The following is a 25,652-nucleotide window of genomic DNA, read 5'->3' as shown; positions in this document are numbered from 1 at the left end:
GCACTGTATGTACAGCAGTAGGTATATTTGAATGAGATATATCAAGAATCCAGTATATAAATAAATATGTGGTGTGTATAAACAGTGTAACTAAAATGCAATGTATAGTGGTAAAAAGCAAAATGGATATAATTGCAGGAAATTAGCTTCTAGACCTGAGACAGGAATATAAATTATAAATATGTATGTGAATGGTGTGTATGGACAGTATTTGAATAGATAATGGTGTGTATAGCAGTAGTTATATAGTTATACTGTATAGTTAGTTATATAATGTTCCTCTGTTCCTTAAATATTTGTGGGTTTCAATATTGTTAGCACAAACACACTGTCCTCGACTCCTCCCCCTATTCATTCCTGCCTGTTTGTGGCAGTCTGCAGAGGGGAAAGCAGGCGGAAGAAGTGGAAGAAGTGCTCTGCTGCTGAACTAAACTCTCTTCACCTCTTCAACCAGGAGTTACAGCCTCTATAGAGCCAACCTGGATTCTTCATTCCCTCTCCTGGCTTCTCCAGTGAGCTGCTCTGCTCAATCTATGCTGAGATCTCCTTTTGATCACTGCACCTGTTGAAACTCGTCAGCCAGGTGAAGGGATTATATCTCTCTCAGCCATAACTTTTTCAGCTGTCGATCCAGGAGAGCTGTGGATCTCGTTTAGTTAAATTGCAGGACAATTGGACTGCTCTCCCTCGCTCTTCCTCCCTCCCTCACTATTTTCTTCTCTCTGTGTCCAGCCCTGCCTCATGCTCTGAGTGAGTCTGTGTCTGGCTGTGGCTTGGAGCTCCAGAATCTTCCTGACCGTAGAGAAGACATGGAACACTAGAGTAGAAAACTGAGAGGTAGAATTCTGGGGTAGAATTCAGATATAGAACACTTCGGTAGAATTTCTGAGTAGCGTTCTGAGCTGGAACTTTTGGCAAGATTTTGGGAAATCAGAGCTGGAATACTTAATCGGAACACTGAGCTGGAACTTTTCAGTGGAACATTGAGGTAGAATCCTGAGGCAGGTAGAATAAGGAGGATGGGAGGTCATACTGCAGTGGTGTGTTTGGTTCTGCTGGCCATATGCTGTGTGCTACTGCCCAAAGCAGGGGAGAGTGCAGGAGGCATTGTCTCTTTAGGCCAGGCTGTAGAGGAGAGAGGGATGGAGGCCCTATATGGAGAGGAGTCCCAGAATGAACCAGCTAAAGAAGAGGAACTCACAGAGACACAAAGCCAAACTAGCAAGGAAAAGAGAGCCACAGAGGAGGATGCCCTACCAGGTAAGAACAAAGCTAACCCACTGGGCATAGACGTCAGTTCAACGTCTAGTTTTTGTTTACATTTGGTTGAGTTGTCAACTAGGGTGAATTCAACTCAGCCAAAAATGTCACCCTGTCATTGAGGTTAAAAGTTTGATGAAAAAAATTCAAAATTCTCTTACGTTGAAGACTTTTTGCAAATCCGATCAGTTTACCACGTTGATTCAAAGTTATCACATTGAATTTTGGGGTTGAAATGACATGGAAACATTGATTCAACCAGTCTTTGCCTAGTAGGAACATTCATATTATAATGCTATATATTTTACTAAGTGGAGAATTGGATCCCATCTGAGTTGTGGCTAGAAACATGGATGGTTTTACCTACTAGATGGGACCCAATTCAGCTGGTGTACAGGCCTTTGTTCCAGCCCAGCAATATCACATCTTATCAGCATATCAGCTAATGATCAAAATCTTAGTAGTAGAATCATCAACAGCATCTGGTTGTTGGGCTGGAACAGATGCCTCCTTCCAGGACGAGGATTGGAGAACGTTATATGACATCATCAGGCAGGCACAGGGGACAGGGCACAAGGCAGGTGGAGGAGAGTGTTGGTCTTGAAAGAAGCCACCAGTTTCCTGAATTACCCACACACACCTTTCAGTCACTATGACAAGTCCAACAGTGTCTCCACACACACACACACACATACACACACACACACACACACACACACACACACACACACACACACACACACACACACACACACACACACACACACACACACACACACACACACACACACACACACACACACACACCTGGACTGTCTCTTGGCCCAAAGCTGGGACTGGGGAAGATTCAGTCTGCTGCAGTAACAGCCCTGGCTGGGCTCTGAGCTGAGCATCTTGGAGACAGATTTGTACAGCTAACTCTACTGTACTGTTCTGTACCACAGATCCCAGCTCCAAAATGGAAGGATTCATCCTCTGAGATGGGCTGATGATGCAGTGTTAGTTATAAAACACATTTTGTTTCTGAGATTCACAGCCTAACATCGAGTAAACTTCAGCACACACATCTGTTGGATTTAATCAGTCCCATTTCCCAATTAAATTGCACCAAAACCTTGTATTTACATGGAAATTACATTAGCTAGTAGGTACTGTAACTATTTTGTGGGTACACATTGTTACATAGCTTGTAGTGCAATATGTAAAACTTACTTCTACTGTTATAGGCTACATATTTATGGCTTGCACAATTGAAAAGATATTAGAAACACCAACTACACAGAATCAGATTTCTTAAGGACAGGGACAGGACAATGTTGATGACGCTCTGACAGCGTGCCATTACAGTTTGGCTGGGTTACGAACGGAGATGAATATTGAATACACATGAATATGACATGAATACAGAGCCTCTGTTCCACAGGTACAGTTGAAGTCGGACGTTTACATACAGTACACCTTAGCCAAATACATGTAACAATTCCTGACATTTAATCCTAGTAAAAATTCCCTGTCTCAGTTAGGATCACCACTGTATTTTAAGAATGTGAAATGTCAGAATAATAGTAGAGAGAATTATTTATTTCAGCTTTTATTTCTTTCATCGCATTCCCAGTGAGTCAGAAGTTTACATATGCTCAATTAGTATTGGGTAGCATTGCCTTTAAATTGTATAACTTAGTTATGTAAAACATTTCGGGTAGCCTTCCACAAGCTTCCCACAATAAGTTGGGTGAATTTTGGCCCATTCCTCCTGAGAGCTGGTGTAACTGAGTCAGGTTTGTAGGTCTCCTTGCTCGCACACGCTTTTTCAGTTGTGCTCACACATTTTCAATGGGATTGAGGTCAGGGCTTTGTGATGGCCGCTCCAATACTTTGACTTTGTTGTCCTTAAGCCATTTTGCCACAACTTTGGAAATATGCTTGGGGTCATTGTCCGTTTGGAAGACCCATTTGAGACCAAACTTTAACTTCCTGGCTGATGTATTGAGATGTTGCTTCAATATATCCACATCATTTTCCTTCCATGATGCCATCTATTTTGTGAAGTGCACCAGTCCCTCCTGCAGCAAGCACCCCCACAACATGATGCTGCCATCCCTGTGCTTCACGGTTGGGATGGTGTTCTTCGGCTTGCAAGCCTACCCCTTTTTCCTCCAAACATAACGATAGTCGTTATGGCCAAACAATTCTATTTTTGTTTCATCAGACGAGAGGACATTTCTCCAAAAAGTACGATCTTTGTCCCCATGTGCAGTTGCAAACCGTAGTCTGGCTTTTTATTATGGCGGTTTTGGAGCAGTGGCTTCTCCCTTGCTGAGCAACCTTTCAGGTTATGTCAATATAGGACTCGTTTTACTGTGGATATAGATACTTTTGTACCTGTTCCATCCAGCATCTTCACAAGGTCCTTTGCTGTTGTTCTGGGAGTGATTTGCACTTTTCGCACCAAAGTACGTTCCATTCTAGGAGACAGAACGCGCCTCCTTCCTGAGCGGTATGACGGCTGCGTGATCCCATGGTGTTTATACTTGCGTATTATTGTTTGTACAGATGAACGTGGCACCTTCAGGCGTTTGGAAATTGTTCCCAAGGATGAACCAGACTTGTGGAGGTCTAAAAGAGTGACTGATTTTGATTTTCCCATGATGTCAAGCAAAGAGGCCCTGAGCTTGAAATACACCTACAGGGACACCTCCAATTGACTCAAATTATGTCAAATTGCCTATCAGAAGCTTCTAAAGCCATGACATAATTTTCTGGAATTTTCCAATCTGTTTAAAGGCACAGTCAACTTAGTGTATGTAAACGTCTGACACACTGGAATTGTGACACAGTGAATTATAAGTGAAAAATGACTTGTGTCATGCACAAAGTAGATGTCCTAACCAACTTGCCAAAACTATAGTTTGTTATCGAGACATTTGTGGAGTGGTTGAAAAATGAGTTTTAATGACTTCAACCTAAGTGTATGTAAACTTCCGACTTCAACTGTAGGTCACTGGCCTACAGGTATTCAAATAGCCACGAAGAGAGAGAGGGAAATACCAATGAATACACTCCAATGACTTCTGTAGTTACACAACTTATTGTTTCCCAAAACAAAACAATGCAATACAATACAATACAATGCCCTCCGTGGCGATTTAGGCAGTACAAGAGCACAATTACAACCACATCCTATACCTAGCATGCAGCATACTATGAATATGTACAGTGAGGGAAAAAAGTATTTGATCCAATGCTGATGTTGTACGTTTGCCCACTGACAAAGAAATGATCAGTCTATCATTTTAATGGTAGGTTTATTTGAACAGTGAGAGACAGAATAACAACAACAAACAATCCAGAAACAAATATTACAAATTGATTTGCATTTTAATGAGGGAAATAAGTATTTGACCCCTCTGCAAAACATGACTTAGTACTTGGTGGCAAAACCCTTGTTGGCAATCAGAGGTCAGACGTTTCTTGCGTTTGGCCACCAAGTTTGCACACATCTCAGGAGGGATTTTGTCCCACTCCTCTTTGCAGATCTTCTCCAAAGTCATTAAGGTTTCAAGGCTGACGTTTGGCAACTCGAACCTTCAGCTACCTCCACAGATTTTCTAAGGGATTAAGGTCTGGAGACTGGCTAGGCCACTCCAGGACCTTAATGTGCTTCTTCTTGAGCCACTCCTTTGTTGCCTTGGCCGTGTGTTTTGGGTCATTGTCATGCTGGAAAACCCATCCACGACCCATTTTCAATGCCCTGGCTGAGGGAAGGACGTTCTCACCCAAGATTTGACAGTACATGGCCCCGTCCATCGTCCCTTTGATGCAGTGAAGTTGTCCTGTCCCCTTAGCAGAAAAACACCCCCAAAGCATAATGTTTCCACCTCCATGTTTGACGGTTCTTGGGGTCATAGGCAGCATTCCCCCTCCTCCAAACACGGCGAGTTGAGTTGAGGCCAAATAGCTCAATTTTGGTCTCATCTGACCACAACACTTTCACCCAATTGTCCTCTGAATCATTCAGATGTTCATTGGCAAACTTCAGACGGGCATGTATATGTGCTTTCTTGAGCCTTGCCTTGCGGGCGCTGCAGGATTTCAGTCCTTCACGGCGTAGTGTGTTACCAATTGTTTACTTGGTGACTATGGTCCCAGCTGCCTTGAGATCATTGACAAGATCCTCCCGTGTAGTTCTGGGCTGATTCCTCACCGTTGTCATGATCATTGCAACACCACAAGGTGAGATCTTGCATGGAGCCCCAGGCCGAGGGAGATTGACAGTTCTTTTGTCTTTCTTCCATTTGCGAATAATCGCACCAACTGTTGTCACAATCTCACCAAGCTGCTTGGTGATGGTCTTGTAGCCCATTCCAGCCCAGTGTAGGTCTACAATCTTGGAGAGCTTGGAGAGCTCTTTGGCCACAGTGGAGAGTTTGGAATCTGATTGATTGATTGCTTCTGTGGACAGGTGTCTTTTATACAGGTAACAAACTGAGATTAGGAGCACTCCCTTTAAGAGTGTGCTCCTAATCTCAGCTCGTTACCTGTATTAAAGATACCTGGGAGCCAGAAATCTTTCTGATTGAGAGGGGGTCAAATACTTATTTCCCTCATTAAAATGCAAATCAATTTATAACATTTTTGACATGAGTTTTTCTGGATTTCTTTGTTGTTATTCTGTCTCTCACTGTTCAAATAAACCTACCATTAAAATTATAGACGGATCATTTCTTTAACAGTGGGCAAACGTACAAAATCAGCAGGGGATCAAATTATTTTTTCCCTCACTGTACATTCAGAGGAAGCGGCAGAAAGAAGAACATCTTTATATCTTATCCATTACACATCCGATAGAAAAAAGCATGTGATAATTGAATGTTTTAATATCATGTGACATAATGTGTAAACATTTACATAAACCCAGATGAGAGCTCCTTGACCTTGGGTGTGATGATACCACTGCAGTCCTTCTCCTTGATGTGTGTGTGTGTGTGTGTGTGTGTGTGTGTGTGTGTGTGTGTGTGTGTGTGTCTGTGAGTAGAGGACCCTGTTGAACAGAACACCAAGCCTGTCTGTCCGACGTTAGCTCAGCTGTGATTCTGTCTGGCAGATTTCCCCACACCTGTCTGGTCCGGGATTTCGGTCATTCTGTCTGTCTCTCTGTTTCCCACTGTTTTTCCTCTGTCACCATCTCTCTCTGCCCCCTCTATCACTCTATTTATATTTGTTTATCTGTCTCTCTATCTCTCATCAGTCTACTTCAGTAGCAGAGAGTTGGTGTTGATGTATAGCCTTTGATTGAATGCCATCTTGTCATATCCTGGTTTATCGGACTGTTAGAGGATTGTTATATACTGTTAAACCTGACATTGGACCCTCAGGGATTAACATGTCAAAATGACCAAGTTTATTAACTTTCCTTTCCCCCCGTTGTCCATCTCCAAGCCAGGGTCAGGAGAGCCGAAGAGGAGGGCAAAGGGAATAAAAAGAAGGCCAAGAAAGACAAGAAAGACAAGAAGAACAAGGAGCCCAAAGTGCCCAAGGCCACCAAGAAGCCTAAAGCAGACAAAAAGCCAAAGAAGGGCAAAGGAAAGGAGCCACGGACAGAAGCACCTACAACAACTCCACCACCTACAACTACCACACTACCACCCACAACTACCACACCACCACCTACAACTACCACAGAGGTCTACACAGAAGCAGGTAATGCAGTAACACACCACTCTACTACTGTAATCAACGTTTTCTATAAAAACAGACTAGAATTGGTTGATGAGATTTTTTATTGGCTTTGCATTATGTGAGTAACAAAGTTGTTTGTAATACTTTGATCTCTGTCCCATCTGAAGCTCCCACAGAACCTGACCCATACCCAGACTACCCCTACACAGACAACGGTGAGATCATGTGTACAGATGACAAACTATTATATCATTTCTCTGAAGCCGGTGCCTGTGTTCTAATACCACTCAAAACGTTATAGTATAGCCACTTTGTTTATGATTTTATTTGTACCTTGAAAAACCAGGTGGATTTTGTTTTATATCTTGCTTAAAAAACAAATCTCCACACTAATAAAGTTACCTCTACTGTCCATGTGTCCCTCTGATAGAGGATGACTACTGGAAGCCAGATGAGGAGGAGCCCGGAGGCCCAGTGGTCGACCCAGAAGATGACTATTGGAAGGGAGAGAACCCAACGGCCACGCCCCCCACTCCTGTGGTGGATGGAAAGGTGGACGAGGACTACTGGGACGCCAGATGTATGTTTCATCCCCCTCTGTGTCCTAAAATGAATGACTCAATTGACCGAATTAATGAATGAGTCAGGGGAGAACGACTTCCCCCTTTCATTGAAGCCATGAAGTTCAAGGTCGACCGGGGTACTACGGGCTATTATTGCCAGAAAGCAAGGTCCTCCATTATAGGCAATTGGAAAATAGCAATCTTCATGGTCAATATTCGTGCTGCTATTACATCAGATGTATTTCCTTGAATCGATTATTTTAAAATCACACACAGAATGCCTTTCTAACCAATCAGAAACGAGTACTCAACAATGCTGTGGTATAAATAAGGATAATATTGAATTATATTGAAATATAAGTATAATTTCGTTTCTAATGGCAGCCTGCAATACTTGAGATATTCAATGAGAAGGGGCAGCACTGAGCTGTTACACTGAGTGTACAAAACATTAAGAACACCTGCTCTTTCCATGACATAGACTGACCAGGAGAATCCAGGTGAAACTATGATCCCTTATTGACTTGTTAAATCCACTTCAATCAGTGTAGATAAAGGGGAGGATTCAGGTTAAATAATGATTTTTAAGCCTTGAGACAATTGAGACATGGATTGTGTATGTGTGCCATTCAGAGGGTGAATAGGCAAGACAAAAGATTTAAGTGCCTTTGAATGGCATATGGTAATACGTGCCAGGCACACCGGTTTGTGTCAAGAACTGCAATGCTTCTGGGTTTTTCACGCTCAGCTGTTTCCCGTGTGTATCAAGAATGGTCCACAACCCAAAGGACATCCAGCCAACTTGAAGCATTGGAGTCAATTCGGGCCAGCATCCCTGTGGAACGCTTTAGACACCTTATAGAGTCCATGCCCCGACGTCCATGCGCAACTCAATATTAGGAAGGTGTTCCTAATGTTTAGTTTACTGTGTATACAGTCTATGGATGGAATAAATGCATGAATGTAACAAAGGCATCAATGACAAAAAAATAACAATTTCAATTCACTTTACTAACTACTTCAAAATTATTATCAAAGTATTTTTTCAAACACTAGCTATTAGTTTAAACGTGTACTACAGGTGTATAACCTACCAGCCCTCACAGTCTCTCGTCAGAATTAGATTTTTCTCAAATGTTAAATTGCTAAGTTGTTCCAAATGTTGAATTTCGAAGTGTTAAAGGTTAAGTTTGGGCATTAACTCCAAATTCTTAAGGTTTGGCATTAACTCTGAATGGTTAAGGTAAGGGTTAAGGTTTGGGATGGGATGGGGTTAAAATTCAATAACTTTTTATCTCTCGATTTCTCATCTAGATCCACTCTAAATCGAACCCTTTATGGTATTTGCCAACTGGACTCTTTAACCAATGAGTCAGGTTTTCCACCTTATATGATGGAAATCTCATCTCATGTGAAGGTTTGTCAGTGACATTCATCTGAACTTTGTGTGATCGCTGCAACAGGTTTTCATTACTTTAGCTGTGTCCATAACTCCACCACTGTTTCACTCTACCATTCCTCCAGATTTTCCCTCCTACAGAATCTCACTCTCCATTTCTCTCTGTTCTCTGTTCTCACTCCACCATATCTCTCCATTCTCACCCTCTCCTTTCTCTTATTTCTCTACTCTTACTTCTCCATCTGCCTCCTTCCTTACTCTCATGTGCCACTTTGATCTTACTCTCTCTTTTCTCTTTTCTGCTCTCTTTCTTCTCTGAGATCTCCATTCTCACTTTCTCGTTTTCTCCGTTCTCCAATAACAGACGAGGTGCCCGAGAATCTTCCTTTCCCTGATGGTACAGAGGTCGTCCCCACAGAGAAAGATGACTGGAGCTATGCTGTTACAGGTGACTTACATCTCAATTAATCAATCAGTCAGTCGGTCGGTCAATCAGGCAGTCAGTCACCGTTTAGAGGGCCACAGTGTATGCTGCTATTCCTCCTTTCTAAGAATGAAAGACAACCCCTGTTTTAGGGTTTATAGTGTGGAAGTCGATCCTGTAAACCATACGCTTAGACCTAGATTCAGTCAGATCAGTTGATGTTTTGGCGGTGTCTGTGGTGTAATGCAGGGGTAGACAGCAGGGGTTCAAACTGTAGAACCCAGTTCCTACATTTGAATATAAAAATTGATTTTATCAGACAAAACGTTGCTACATTTTATCTCGGGGACCATCAGGATGACAAATCAGAGCAAGATTACTGAATGTAAGTACATTATTTACCTTCAGAGTTGAATGTATCTAACCAGTTGCCGTGATAAAAGTATTTTGTTGTTGTGCACTCCTAAAACAATAGCATGGTATTTTTGCACTGTAATATCTACTGTAAATTGGACACATGAGTTAGATTATACAGAATTTAAGCTTTCTACCCATATAAGACATGTCTATGTCCTGGAAAGTTGTCTGTTACTTACAATGTCATTCTAGTAACATTAGTGAATGTTAGCAACAACCGTTCCGATTCCGTAGAGGTTAATGCAACTCTGTGCAGCCAATGCCAATGTCTGCTTTAGATATGATGCCTGGAGACGCTTGTGGATTTGATAGCTCTAATGCAGTTCCACCTCCAACACCGCCCAAACAACCGCTACGCTGATGTCGGCTAAAGCGGATCAGATTGAATAGAGCTCTTAGTCCAGGGAATGACAGAGTAGGAGGCTAGATCATCACCCTGCTTTTTAGAGGAGAGTGAGTGGGTGAGAGTGTAGTTCTAAACAGCCAAAGGCTTTTCATGGTTTTGTTTTTGAGCGAGAAGCCTTTCACAAGATGGCTGCTCTGTGATATTCCTTGTAAACTTAAATGAGACATTTAACTAGGCAAATAACAGGCAGCGTGTTATGCTAGCTTTATGTGGGTCCAAACAGAGTGTCTGTTGTCGCTTCAGAAATAAAGGCTCTGTTCCACCATCACTGTAGTGGAAGATTACTGTATTAATGTTTTGAAACTACATACTGCATTTCAGCTTCAGAGAGCTTTGGAAGGCACACATGAAATCAAAGAGACTCTCTCTGTGATGTTGTTTAGTAAAAAATAGATTAGTACTACTAGACAGGCTGCAAGTCTGTTTCTGCTTGAGCCAGGTTGTTGTGGCTTTGCCATGGCGGTTATGTACTGTTGAATCAATGCAGAAACAGTGTGCTACTCAATCTAGGATACTGTAATGATGGGTTTGTGTTTTCTCCTTCCAATACAGAGGAGCTTGTTACACCACCACCCACCTATGAAAGCCCATGGTACGAGGAGTATGACTACGGGCACAGTGGTGGACAGAGTACGTACACACACGGGCACACACACACACTGTCCTTGTGGGGAACAAACAATTGATTCCCATTCAAAATCCTATTTTCCCTAACCCCTAAACCTAACCCTTAACCGAACCCTAACCCATGAACCTAAACCTAACCCTAACCCCTAAACCTAACCCTTAATCCTAATTCTAACCTTAACCATAATTGCAACCCTAAACATAACCCCTAAGCCTAAAATAGCATTGCGAAATGTCTCGACTTGTCTGTATTTTCCTTGATTTACCATCCTGAGGTAAAACCAAAAACACACACACACACACACACACACACACACACACACACACACACACACACACACACACACACACTCACACACACTCTGCACTGTAAAATAAACCCTTGGCCAAATCTTCAATAGAAATATGTTTTTCATTTCAATGGGACCCTGTGGTGAAATAAAGATTAGATAGACACAATAAAGAACTGGGCCTTTACCACAGAGTCAAAAGTAATGGGCCAACACTTCTCATTCCCCACAAGAATGAACAAAAAAAATAAGTGTATACTGTTTCAATTATATGGTCTGTTGTCTAAGTTTGGGTTAAGCAAGACTTTGGCAGCTGATGTTCCAAACTCCCAATTAAGAAAATACCAAGTAACTGGAACAAACAACAGTCAGATCAAGATTATTACCCCCTTCAAACACTTTGTCATGTTTATCATTTGGATATTGTGGCAAACCTTAAGAAACACCTGGGCCTGTTCAGGAGGGGGAAACGTTACAGAATGTTTGTGTATATTATGATTGATTGTCTGTCAGGTACAATAGGAAATCACGACGTTATCTTTTATTCTATCTGCAACGTTCTAAATGTTTCACTCCACTGAAAACACCCCACATACACAGTATACTGGTACATGTAATGGGGAGGTGGGGGAAAGTAACCTCAAATTCAGCCATGATTGTTTTTTCCCTCCTTTGTTTACCACAGCGAAAAAACAGGAGGAGAGAGAGATCCAAAGGAGAGAAAAGGAGCGAGAGGATAGAGGTATTGTGCACAGCCTATTTTCCACTGTGATCTGAACGACAGTGATCTATCTATCTTCAGTTGTAGATACTTCACATACACAGTAACATTTACATGCTGGTCATTAAGCAGACACTCTTATCCAGAGCAACTTACAGTCAATGCACTCACAAAAAAATGCTGGGTTAAAAACAAGCCAATTTGGGGTTTTTGGTAAATATGGGTAAATATTGGATAGAACACACACTGGGTTATTTTGACCCAGTCAACCGATTGGGTTGCGTGAATAACCCAACATGTTGGGTTGTTGGGATTACCCAAACATTAATTTAACGATCAGTCGTTTTTTTTAAATTAACTTTCATTCTGGGTTGACGAGCAATTCTTGGAATCACGTTGTTGATTTTCATAACAAAGTCCACAAGACACAGAACTCCCGTTTGCAGAACAGAAAATGCGTTGTCAAAATGTAGTTGCCTTCTCAAAACATAAATACATTCATCAAAACGATATTATACCATCGGAATTGCAAATACATTCATGAAAAGGAACACAACTGTCCTGCGAAAAGATCAACGCAACCACACTTCTGTCCAAACAGACAAAACAGAAAGTTAGTCTTTCTTTTAAAAATCCCAGTAGATCAAAACAGTTTCTTTGCAGTCACTAAATCATGATGATCAAAATTGGAAGTACAAAAGGATACTAAAGTGCAGAATTATGGGCAATTACTCTCCTTTTATGCATATTTCACCAAACAATTTCATATATATCAAATCAAATTTGATCCCTGATTAAAAAATAATAAAACAAGCACATTGTGCAGCAGTCATTCATGGGTATCATCACAATCTATTTCCATAGTTTTTTAGTTTCCAATTGGGCACAGAAACACAATCCCACATTAGAAATAGGAAAGGTGAATACAACGGAGGAACACAACTGATATGAATGTACAGTATAGGCCTCAATCCACATCAAAACAAAATTCTATAATGGAAGGTCACAATGTAAAAAAATATAAAAAAACATTAAATGTTTTTTTTAAAAACAAAAAAAACAAAGTGACCCAATGTCTGCAACCCAGCAGATGGGTCAGCCAAACAACCCAGCAGATGGGTCAGTCAAACAACCCAGCAGATGGGTCAGCCAAACAACCCAGCAGATGGGTCAGTCAAACAACCCAGCAGATGGGTCAGTCAAACAACCCAGCAGATGGGTCAGCCAAACAACCCAGCAGATGGGTCAGTCAAACAACCCAGCAGATGGGTCAGTCAAACAACCCAGCAGATGGGTCAGTCAAACAACCCAGCAGATGGGTCAGTCAAACAACCCAGCAGATGGGTCAGTCAAACAACCCAGCAGATGGGTCAGCCAAACAACCCAGCAGATGGGTCAGCCAAACAACCCAGCATTTTTTTGTCTCCATTAAACTAAGGTAGGTAAAACAACCACATATCAGAGTCATTGCAAGTAAACTTTGCACTGTCAAAGCTCCCAGTCAAGCAGGTGAACATATGACCATGTCACTCACAGATTCATAATGTAGTGGAGGAATATCAGTCCCTAATGGTTCATGTTTCCGCTTAAAGCGAATGAGGGAAAAAAACACAGATATCAGTCTCTACCTGGGCATTGCAAACACGTAGCTGTGAAGCTTCAGTATGGCTCCACTTGCTATGACGAGGGACAAAAGTGTAGAGCAGGACAAATCTGAACCATAGAGATGTGTTGCGAGGGAAGGAAAGGTCGCCGGTTCGAATCCCCGAGTCAATTAGGTGAAAAATCGGTTGCTGTGCCATTGAGCAAGGCACTTAACCCTAATTGCTTCTGTAAGTCCCTCTGGATAACAGAGTCTGCTAAATGACTCAAATGTAAACGTCTTTAACCTGTATTGGTGCATGGAAGAAGCTTTGAGCTGGAGCAGAAAGAAAGGAAGAGACGGGACAGCAGAGAGAGGTTACAGAACATGCTGGAAGGAAAGATGAGGGAAAGAGAGAAACAACATAAGGGAGTAGTGAGTCGAACAGTAATGGAGGGGAGAGATGTTGAAATCGTGAGCTTAGAATGAAGATCGAAACACTCGGGATAAGAACCAACAGCTGTTGCCACATGTTCCATTGTGTACTGCACCTCCTGCACAGCGAGGAGAGTAGAACCAGCTAAATGTATAATCAGAATGGAACCAGGGACTTTTGTCTATGGGAGATTACACTGAGTGTACAAACATTAAGGACACCTGCTCTTTCCATGACAGACTGACCAGGTGAATCCAGGTGAAAGCTATGATCCCTTATTGATGTCACTTGTTTAATCCAATTTAATCAGTGTAGATGAATGGGAGACACAGGTTAAAGAAGGATTTCTAAGCCTTGAGACATGGATTGAGTATGTGTGCCATTCAGAGGGTGAATGGGCAAGACAAAATATTTAAGTGCCTTTGAACGGGGTATGGTAGTAGGTTGCCAGGCGCACCGGTTTGTGTCAAGAACTGCAACGCTGCTGGGTTTTTCACACACAACAGTTTCCCGTGTGTATCAAGAATGGTCTGCCACCCAAAGGACATCCAGCCAACTTGACACAACTGTGGGAAGCATTGGAGTCAACATGGGCCAGCATCCCTGTGGAACGCATTCAACACCTTGTAGAATGGGGGGCGGGGATACTCTGTCCACCACTATCTGTGATTGCACATGTGGATGTAGAACAAAATCACATTTAATACAAAATGTGACAGCTTTCACATCCAGTTAGAGATAGACACTTTAAGCAGGGTTACCCATAAAATGTGACTGGTGGTTATGAAAGTTCGGATACAACAGTGTGCGGCCTGTCTTAGATTTACTGAAGAAAAAAAGAACAATCTGAATTTAATCAGCACATTCCTGAATTTGGAGAAACAGAATACATCTGGTTTCCTGCCTATCTGCAATGTGAAGGCATGTGGATCCTCTGAGGCATTACTGCATTTGTCGATAAACACACACACACACACACACACACACACACACACACACACACACACACACACACACACACAGAGAGAATCCATTACTGGAATTGTAGTTAGTGATTGACTATGGTCCTGTTTGACAGAGAGAGCTCAGCAGAGGAGGGAGGAGGAAGAGAGGGCCAAAGCCAAGCAGAGACCACACGTATTCAAGGAGCCCAAAAGTAAGTAACTTGCTACCATCCAATGATACAACACTCTGTTAGCAAAAGTTTTAGCAAGAGCTTCAGAGGTTTTCCATTGTGGTTTGAAGTTTTTGTGATGTGTGTGTGACTGAGATGTTTTCCCCTGGTGGCAGAGTGTCCTCCCCTGGGTATGGAGTCTCATAGGATAGAATCAGACCAGCTGCTGGCCTCCTCTATGTCTCACTACCGCTACAGCCAAACCAGGGCACGACTCAACATACAGGTAACCCTAACCCTTACACACTAACACTAACCTTCACACTGACCCTCACACACGGACCCTAACCCTCACCCACTAACCTTAACACACTAAACCTCACACACTGACCTTAAACCTTCACACACACACTAACCTTAACACACCAACCCTCTCACACTAACCTTAACCTTCACACACACTAACCCTCACACACTAACCTTAACCTTCACACACTAACTCTCACATGCTAAGTCTAACCCTTATACACTAACCCTAACACATTGACTAACCCTAAGTCTCAGTACTGCTCTAGCCAACACAGAGCATGACTCAACATGCAGGTACACTCCTCACACTAATTCGAACCTGACGGTAAGCCCCCTTACCCTCATCTCCAACACTGTATGGTTTCCATGGTTTCCAGGCTTCGGATGATGAGGAGGACATGCATGGTGGGGCGTGGTGTCCTAACCCAGAGGACAATATTCACTGGTTTGAGATGGACGCTCGCAGAGCAACAGAGTTTACTGGGATCATAACACAGGGACGAGACTCACGCAACGAGTAAGACACACAAGCACACACACGTTTATTTTACTATCCTTGTGGGGACCAAAACAGGAGTTCCCATTCCTATTTTCCCTAACTCCTAACCCTAAAACTAACCCTTAATCTTAACCCTGAAACTGAATCTAACCCTAACAGATCACCCTAAACCTAATCCCTAACCTTAATCCTAACACTAAAATATACTTTTTCCTTGTTTTTCCCTCCTTGTGAGGACTTCTGGTCCCCACAAGGATAGTGAAACCAAACCAAACACACACACACACACACACACACAGTGAATTTCAGAAATATCAAAGACAAAATGGTGACAAAATGTGTGTGCGTCTTTCTGTTTCAGGAGTGACTTTGTGACATCGTACTACGTGCAATTCAGTAATGACAGCAGAGAATGGAAAACCATCCATGACGGTTACTCTGACTGGGTGAGTCTGTCAGCCTCGCTGCTTCAAATGTACTTTGGTCCCAGGGTTCACTCTCATGCTTTTTTTTAATGTGGCACAAAAGTTCACCATGTCAAATATATTTGTCTCTCCCTCTCTTCTTACCCCCCCCCCCCTCTCTGTCTCTAGTTGTTTTTTGGTAACTCCGATAAGGATACCCCTGTGCTGAATCAGTTAGCTGAGCCCATACTAGCACGCTACATCAGAGTTATCCCTCAGAGCTGGAATGGTAGTTGCTGTATGAGGCTGGAGGTACTAGGATGCCCACTGCCTGGTGAGTGACACACGCACCCACCCTACTAGACTTCTGGTCCCCACAAGGATAGTAAAACACGTGCAAACGTTCACACTGTGCATTTTTATTTCCTCAGACCCCACCAGTGCCTACCAGAGGCTGCAGAACGAGGTGACTCCAGTCCAGTACCTGGACTTCAGACATCACAACTACTCAGACATGGTCACGGTGAGACGGAACACTCCCATTTCAGGGGACTTCAAACCTTAAGGTCATCAGTGCCACCTGTTTGAACTTGAATCAGGTCTAACGTTTTGTCTGACAGATTGTGACAACTGACTTCAACTCTGTCGTGACACTTTGGGGATTCATTTAATACGATTTGTTGGGCTTGAACAAAGACTTGCACAGACCCCACTGAAGGTGTCCCGGACCAAGGTTGGTAAATGCTGCTTTCCCCTGTGCGTCTCTTCTGGTAGATGATGAAGTCCGTGTCTGAGGAGTGTCCCAACATCACCAGTATGTACAGCCTGGGTCGCAGCTCCAACGGACTGGACATCCTGGCCATGGTGATATCAGGCAACCCCACAGAACACGAGATAGGTGGGATGAAACAAATATTGTGTCTGTGTCCACAGTTTTCAGAACATGCACCCATTAGTTATTCCAGGCTAACTGCACCCGTTTGTTATTCCAGGCTAAGACAATGACAATCTGTGTTTTTCTCCTTAGGTGAGCCGGAGTTCCGCTACACGGCCGGTCTCCATGGAAACGAGGCGACGGGGCGGGAGATGGTTCTTCTTCTGTTGCAGTACCTGTGTAAGGAGTACAATGATGGCAACCCCAGAGTGCGCCGCCTGGTGGAGGAAATACGTATCCACCTGGTGCCCTCACTCAACCCTGATGGGCAGGAGAAGGCCCTGACAGTGGTCAGTACTGGATATCATACGGTTCATTCTTGGATTGCGGTGGTAAATGTTGTCCCTTGACTTTGGCACCATGTAAAAACAATTAAAAATGGCCAAACTATTAAAAATAGTACATTCAAATTTTATTTCAATGTTATTTAATAAGAAAACATATGTACTGCAAAACAACTATTTGTATGCATTGTTGAAACTACTGGGGGCTAGCAAATTGGCTTGTCCCACTGGTGATGTGTAGGGGTGTAGTGACATGTTTTGGTGTTTAGAGATCTATTATTTTGAATGCTAGACAGTAAACAAAATTATTTCATATACTTTTGATCTCCCAAACTCAACTCTGGACCTTGAAGCCAGTTCTACTGTATTGTTTCATTGTTCCCCTCTAATCAGGGACTGATTTAGACCTGAGACACCAGGTGGGTGCAATTAATTATCAGGTAGAACAGAAAACCAGCAGGCTCTGGACCTCGTAGGGTCAGAGTTGAATAACCTTGCTGTAGATCAATAAAAACGCCTATTGTTTTACTAGTATAATGTGTCCCTCAGTTTTATGTCGTTGGTGTTACCACTTTGAAAATCGCTGATTACAAAGATATACAAAGACCTTGAGCATTTTCTCCCGTGAGAATTTCATTTATCATTTTGTGTCAGCCGATTTAATTAAATTAAATAATGAATCCCTTCAGTAAATTATTTTTAAAGGATTAACCTTAGATTTGAGCATTTGTGGCCTCCATTTCACAAAATCCTCATTGGTGTTACTACTCCACTGGTGGCACAATGTTAACGTAATGGTAAAAACATATTTTAAGTCATTAAGCTACCATATTAGTTGATTTAGAATGGGAAGATGTACCCAACTACATTTCAATGAAAAATCAAGTAATTATTTTCCAAAATGCCGTGCCAAAATGCCACCGTAATTCAAGAACGACCCTTACAGGGAAATACAGCCTGTATTTATACTTTACACTTCCAGGGTGCAAATCTGTTTTCTTCTATTAAGGAAAAGGGGTGCCAGACAGTTTCTGATTTAGCCAACTTGTTGTCCTGTAGGAAAGTATTGTTGTATGCAGGAACAGTCTAGCACCCAACTTTATTTTCCTCAAGAGAAGAAAACATATCTCAAGTCAAGACTAGAGATATTCAAGCAAATCCTAAGACGTTTGGTTTTAACACATTGATATTACTGCAGTAAAAATGCAGCCCATATCTCCATAACATCCTGTCCCATTGACACCATAGGGTTCCGAGCTGAGTGGTTGGACAACAGGCCACTGGACGGAGGACGGCCACGACATCTTCCAGAACTTCCCAGACCTGAACAGTGTTTTGTGGGAGGCTGAGGACAAGGGCATGGTGCCCAAACTGATCCCCAATCACCATGTCAAGATCCCTGCAGATCAAGAGGGGGATGACAGGGTGTGTGGAGGAAGGAGGTGGAGGGAGGGAGAGGGGAGGGAGGGAGGGAGGGGATAGTAAGGGAGAAAAAGAGAGGGGGAGGGAGGGGACAGTAAGGGAGAAAGAGAGGATCAAGACAGGGTGTGTGGAGGAAGGAGGTGGAGGGAGGGAGAGGGGAGGGAGGGGATGGTAAGGGAGAAAGAGAGGATGAAGACAGGGTGTGTGGAGGAAGGAGGTGGAGGGAGGGAGGGAGGGGATGGTAAGGGAGAAAGAGAGGGGATGAAGACAGGAGGGGAGAAACAGGAGGGAAGGAAATGTAGATGGTGTGAAGAGCAGAGACAGTACAAGCAAGTCCATTTCTCTGTTTATCAACTTAACAAGGGGACCCGAGAGGCACAGCGGTCAAAATCACTGCATCTCAGTGCTAGAGGCGTCACTACAGACCCTGGTTCGATTCCAGGCTGTATCACATCCAGCCATGATTGGGAGTCCTATAGGGCAGCACACAATTGACCCAACATCCTCCGGGTTAGGGTTTGGCCGGGGTATGCCGTCATTGTAAATAAGAATTTGTTCTTAACTGACTTGCCTAGTTACATTTTAAAAAGACGGCTGCTGTTTGTTCTTCTTGTCCTGCAGATTGCTGTGGAGACTCGAGCCATCATCTTGTGGATGGAGAGCCACCCATTCGTACTGGGGGCCAACTTCCAGGGGGGAGAGAGGTTTGTGGCGTACCCATACGACAATCACCACCTAACCAAGACCGCCGGCACCAGCACCAGAGAGGGCAAGAGAGAGAGGGCACAGAGTCGCAAGAAGAGACAGTACGAGGCGCTTCTTCTCTCTTTCTCTTCCTGCACTCTTGGTATTTTTGGCAGGAGTAATAATGATATGAAACCAAATAAACAATCATCTCCATTTAAATCATTCTTCTAGGTACGAGGAGTTTGACGTGACGGCGTGGGGGAGGGACTACGACCGCGAGGAGCCGGAGGAAGACGATAGAAACAGGGGATACCAGCAGCCAGAAGAAGACCAGTGGAACAGGGGATACCAGGAGCCAGAAGAGGACCAGTGGAACAGGGGATACCAGCAGCCAGAAGAAGACCAGTGGAACAGGGGATACCAGCAGCCAGAAGACCAGTGGAACAGGGGATACCAGCAGCCAGAAGAAGACCAGTGGAACAGGGGATACCAGCAGCGAGAAGAAGATCAGTATAACAGAGGATACCAGCAGCCGGAGGAGGAGTGGAGGGGACATGGCTATGGCCACAGGGAAGAGGAGGATGACAGAGGGAGAGGGGAGGATGACAGAGGGAGAGGGGGGTACGCAGAGCCTGAGGATGAACCCAGGGCCACAGCAGATGCCTCCTTTTTCAGGTGTGTAGCATGAAGTAAATGTTTTTATTAAACTAGGCAAGTCAGTTAAGAACTAATTCTTATTTACAATGACGGCCTACACCGGCCAAACCCGGACGACGCTGGGTCAATTGTGCGCCGCCCTACGGGACTCCAAATCACAGCCGGTTGTGATACAGCCTGGATTCAAACCAGAGTGTCTGCAGTGACACCTCTAGCACTGAGATGTAGTGCCTTAGATCTCCGTGCCGTTCGGGAGCCCAAGTTAACCACAGATCTAGGATCAGATTACCCTATCTGACTGTGTGTGTGTGTTTGTGTGTTATAGGTGGTTGGCCATCTCTTATGCCTCTACTCACCTGTCGATGACATATACTTCCCACGGCTCCTGTCACGGCAATGACATCACTGGAGGCGTTGGAATCGTCAATCGCGCCAAGTGGCAGCCCGTCACAGGAAGTAAGGACCGACAACATCCCTTTTTTATTCCATTGTTGTCTGCTGTTCATTAAGCCATTTTTTATGATAGTCGACATTACATACAGTAGTTCAAAAAGGTTGAAACCTGTAATGTAACATTGATCAGAGTAAAGGACCCAGTTTTGGGGATAATGGCGCTCTCTGGTGGTTCATCATTTGCATTGCGGGTTCTCACCTATCTTCCCCCCTCTCCCTCCATCCTCAGGTATGAATGACTTCAGCTACCTGCACACTAACTGTCTGGAGCTGTCAGTGTTCCTTGGCTGTGATAAGTTCCCCCATCAGAGTGAGCTGGTCATTGAGTGGGAGAAGAACAGAGAGGCCATGCTCACCTTCATGGAGCAGGTACACAGAGACACACGTATGCACACACAGAGAAACTATTAACACATTTTGAGAGTATACCAAACACACACACAGTCCTGGAGTGTGGCCGTAGAGCAGTGGTATTCAAATCTGGGGTCGCCAAAATGTAATATTATGTATATAATATTCGGAAAGTATTCAGACCCCTTGAATTTTTCCACATTTTGTTACGTCATAGCCTTATTCTAAAATGGAATAAATAAAAATGTTTCCTCAATTTAAACACAATACCCCATAATGACAAAGTGAAAATTGTTTTGTTTTGCAAATGTATATAAAAAATTACCTTACTTACACAAGTATTCAGACCCTTTTCTATTTTTCTATGAGACTCGAAATTGAGCTTAGGTGCATCCTGTCTTCATTGATCATCCTTGAGATGTTTCTACTTGAGTGGAGTCCACTTGTGGTAAATTGGACATGATTTGGAAAGGCACACACCTGTTTATACAAGGTCCCGCAGTTGACTGTGTATGTCAGAGAAAAAAACCAAGCCATGAGGTCGAAGGAATTGTTCATAGAGCTCCGAGACAGGATTGTGTCGAGGCACAGATCTGGGGAAGGGTAACCAAAAAATGTCTGCCGCATTGAAGGTCCGAAGAAGTTTGGAACCCCCAACACTCTTCCTAGAGCTGGCCGCCTAGCCAAACTAAGCCATCGGGGGAGAAGAGCCTTGATCAGGGAGGTGACCAAGACCCCAATGGTCACTCTGACAGAGCTCCAGAGTTCCTCTGTGGAGATGGGAGAACCTTCCAGAAGGACATCCATCTCTGGGATCGCAAGAAATTGTGGGAAAAATGGGGTCCCCACTGAAAAAGTTTGTATACCACTTCTGTAGAGTGACTGACCTTTTGAACCCTGGTTTTCACCCCACCCAGGTGCAGCGTGGGATCAGGGGCGTGGTAAAAGACAATGAGGGGAACCCCATCGCTAATGCTACAGTTTCTGTAGAGGGGGTCAACCATGATGTCTCTACAGGTGGGTACAGTGTCTGGCTTTGTGTTAACCATGTACCATAGCCTACTGCCCTTGGCATTCTGACTGCTGTGAACACATGAATGCACTGTTATATTGGTATATTCATTAAACTACAGCTGGGGTAGATATTGGTAACAACCTGTTGTCCCTTCCCCCTGAACAAATGTACATGCAGTGGACGTCCAGGAGTCTGCAAGTGCCATCTTTAGTGAGTGTGCAGTCTAAGCCCTCTCCTCTCTGCTCCCTCCACAGCTGTAACAGGGGACTACTGGCGCTTGTTGAACCCAGGTGAGTACCGTGTGACGGTGCGGGCAGAAGGCTTCGCCCCCCTGACCAAGCTGTGTGTGGTGGGCTACGAGGCAGGGGCAACTACCTGCAGCTTTAACCTGGCCAAGTCCAACTGGGACCGCATCAAACAAGTGGGTACTGCTACACCTGCAATTATATTACCTATTAGCCACTTTAGAGCCATTGAAGCACTATATAAATGCCATCTATTCATCCACAGATCATGGCCCTGCACGGCAACAAGCCCATACGCCTGCTCAGCCACGGCAACGGCGGGAAAACAAGACAGAACACGGTCTCCAATGGCAACAGGCATGTGGGGCATCCCGGCGGGGCCTCCGCCATAGATTCTAATGTGCGTCGCAAGCAAAAGCAAAAGCTAGAGTTCGACCGCCGTCGTCGTCTACGGCAACAGAGACTGATGAGATCGACAACAACGTTGCCCCCGACGACCACGCCGGTTCCCACGACAATAGAGGCGGAGCCCACCACTGCTTGGTACGACTCGTGGTTCATAGGAGAGGGGCAAACGTCGGCACCGGAAAGTTCCACGAACTCCATCTTGGATTACAAATACGAGTACAAGATCGACGATTACTAAACTAAACACCAAGGCCTTGTTCAAATACATTTACAATACATCCTTCCTCCCCACTTCCTTTGCATTCTAAGGTATTTGAACAGGAACAATGTCATAGGCCTGAGCCCAGGCTGTTAACTCAATTCTTAGAGTAGACAACTAAGTGACCCCTTAAAGGGATATTTGGCAATGATGCCCTTTATCTACTTCCCCAGAGTCAGAGGAACTCGTAGATACCATTTTTATGTCGCTGTGTCAAGTATGAAGGAAGTTCGAGTTAGTTTCGCAAGCCAATGCTAACTAGCATTAACACAATAACTAGAAAGATGCTAGCAGATACCCATAGACTTCCAGTCATTGCGCTAAAGCTAGTTAGCAATTGTTAAGAACTTCTTTCAAACTGCACACAGATACATAAAAATGGTATCCACGAGTTCATCTGACTCTGGGGAAGTAGATAAATCCCAAAGTATCCCTTTAAAGAACTGACAGGTTCTTGAAACTCCAATAACTCTGGAAGCCCCCCAGCCATCCATTCTTTCAGATCAACAAAGGGGCCACAAGAAGTGTTTAGGTATATCTGCAAAAACTGATCAAAGGAACAATGCAGTGTTGAATGCAAAAACAGTCAGGCACACAAGCTAATGCCAGTGGTCTGTATAACTGCTCGAGTAGGTATTTTGATACAACGTTAACACACACAAAAATGTCAGTTTAGAGTAGAAAAATAGAACCACTGATATCTGGAAAACACATTTTATACCAATTAAATTTGAAAAGTTGTTGCAAAGCTTTCCTGGAGAATGTACTTCAGAGATCATGTAGATCTGGTGGTTGTAGATTACGCACTTGTTTTACTATCACCTCCACCCTTGAAGAGTCAAAACAAAGAATCAAAGTTTCTATTTTTCTTATAAATTGTGGATTCATTTACATTATTTTCACACATTGACAGCAAAGTCATAATATCGACATACAGTAACTTGACAAAAGGTTTGTTGAATAGTAAGAGAGAAATCAAAAGAGATTTCCTTAAATGTTCCTCATAATTTAGCTGAGGTAGAGGAAATACATTTTTTCAATCAATAAAGGCTTGTTTACATACAGCATTTACGTTTTGTTCTTCATGTCCACACTGAGCAAAAATGTGACCGACCCCCTCAATTTGGTCTTATGTGGCAGAATTTGAATTTCTGTTTTTTTACATTGGATAAAAGTAGAGACTCAGAACTAGAAAATGGTATATCATACACTGCAGTTGAGGAATAATGGGAAAGTAATTCTCCTTTGAAAGTTGATAAAGTTGGTCCTTGAATGTTTTGGTATACTTACTGGAGAGCTCTGTCTCCACCCATTCAGCATCTCTTAAGCCTTAGCCCCACCCATTTCTGTGGGTGGGACTACGGATTCACATGTGAGGCCATGTGCTAAACAGAGTGAGTAGTTTAGTAAACAACCAAAGATTAAGACTAAAAGTAGTAGCCTGCAATAAGGAAAAACTCCAGGTAAAAATACACTTTCTCGTCCTTGTTGTTCTTCACATTACCGTCTCTGGTAAACACACACTATATCAAATAACATCTACGTTTATTTCTCACATGCACAGGACACAGAAGGTGTAAGTAAACTGCTCAGTGAAATGGTAATTAGCATAGCAAAACCAGAAAGTGTCCAGGTAAAAAATGGTATAATTATTAGATGAAGCTTCTCCGACACACTTGTCTAAATTGATGGGTCATGTGAAAATTCTAGAACCACCCCCAAGCTACATCTAGCAGATGTGGATGGGTCACTATTGTCTAGACATGTACACATGTTCATGAAATACAATAGATGGCCGTAATCACCCCCAGATACAACTGGCTAACTTGATGGGTCATGTAATCATCTGACTTTTGTTAGACTAGCTAGTTAGCTAAACAATGAACCGGCATAATCCCAACTCATACTACTACCAATACAAACATTGTCATAAGGATAGTATGAATCTGCAGGTGGCTAAAGCTAACAACTAGATTCAACATTAGCTAGCTAACATTAGGCTATAACTAGCAATCCAAATGAATTTCTGATTTAAATAATATTACTACATAGATCAGACACATACCATTAGCTAGCGAGCCAGCAAGCTAACGTTCGCTAGCTAGCTAGCTAACAGTACGCTTTAACTTGCAATGAAAATGACTGAGTAAATTAGAAACGTATAATATCTGAAAATGTAGCTAGACATACTCATATACATGGATGAACGCTTTACGGTAGACTGGAACCATTTAACTCAGTTTTGTTTGTAGCTACATCTTGTTTGGACAGCGTTGTGTCAAGTCACTCCAGTTCACACTGATCGTGGCACGTGCAGAAAGTAGCCCATCACTTTTTCCAACTGATCTGTCGATAGTGCATGCTAAATTCAAGGCCTCAATGTCTTTGAGAAAAGTAGCAATACTTTTGTAGTTCTTGAGGACTAACGTTATATCGTTCAAAAACGGCCCGGTAGAAAGGACTATCAACACATACTGAACAGCTCATGTTATAGACAGACGAATCCAAACTCATCTCCTGATATGTCCAGCCCATCCATTATCTCAGCCAATCATGGTCCCATGCTTCATGAGCTGAAATAAAATATCCCAGAAATTCTCCATAGACACAAAAAGCTTATTTCGCACACATGTTGTGCACAAATTTGTTTACATCCTTGTTAGTGAGCATTTCTCCTTTGCCAATATTAATCCATCCACCTGACACCTGTGGCATATCATGAAGCTGATTAAATGGCATGATCCTTACACAGATGCACCTTGTGCTGGGGACAATAAAAGGCCCCTCTAAAATGTGCAGTTTTTGTC

The 25,652-nt window shown here is 43.2% G+C and overlaps 1 protein-coding gene across 1 annotated transcript; it reads left to right on the top strand.

The window, feature by feature from the left end:
* The first annotated feature begins 319 nt into the window (after window positions 1-319).
* LOC110525938 (inactive carboxypeptidase-like protein X2) lies at window positions 320-23,912 on the top strand. The gene is made up of 23 exons (XM_036980095.2): window positions 320-1,260; window positions 6,700-6,960; window positions 7,107-7,154; window positions 7,370-7,519; window positions 9,266-9,349; window positions 10,701-10,778; window positions 11,751-11,807; window positions 14,883-14,960; window positions 15,095-15,204; window positions 15,605-15,744; window positions 16,088-16,172; window positions 16,320-16,464; window positions 16,562-16,653; window positions 16,905-17,028; window positions 17,158-17,354; window positions 18,597-18,773; window positions 19,392-19,576; window positions 19,689-20,132; window positions 20,440-20,570; window positions 20,797-20,936; window positions 21,836-21,935; window positions 22,188-22,354; window positions 22,444-23,912. Exons 1-23 carry the CDS (start codon window positions 1,020-1,022, stop codon window positions 22,822-22,824), a joined length of 3,615 nt encoding a protein of 1,204 aa, XP_036835990.2. The 5' UTR covers window positions 320-1,019; the 3' UTR covers window positions 22,825-23,912.
* Window positions 23,913-25,652: the final 1,740 nt, after the last annotated feature.

Source organism: Oncorhynchus mykiss, chromosome 6 (genome assembly GCF_057628025.1).
Source record: "Oncorhynchus mykiss isolate SJ-2025 chromosome 6, ASM5762802v1, whole genome shotgun sequence".
In the NCBI taxonomy this organism is placed as follows: Eukaryota; Metazoa; Chordata; class Actinopteri; order Salmoniformes; family Salmonidae; genus Oncorhynchus; species Oncorhynchus mykiss.
Note: the sequence above shows the minus strand (reverse complement) of the source record. Positions and strands in the feature narration are given on the sequence as shown.

Coding starts and splice junctions, on each gene's coding strand:
- LOC110525938 (XM_036980095.2), top strand. CDS start 1,020: ATGGGAGGTCATACTGCAGTGGTGTGTTTGGTTCTGCTGGCCATATGC. Junction 20,937..21,835: donor TGCTCACCTTCATGGAGCAG/GTACACAGAGAC, acceptor CACCCCACCCAG/GTGCAGCGTGGGATCAGGGG. Junction 21,936..22,187: donor CAACCATGATGTCTCTACAG/GTGGGTACAGTG, acceptor CTCCCTCCACAG/CTGTAACAGGGGACTACTGG.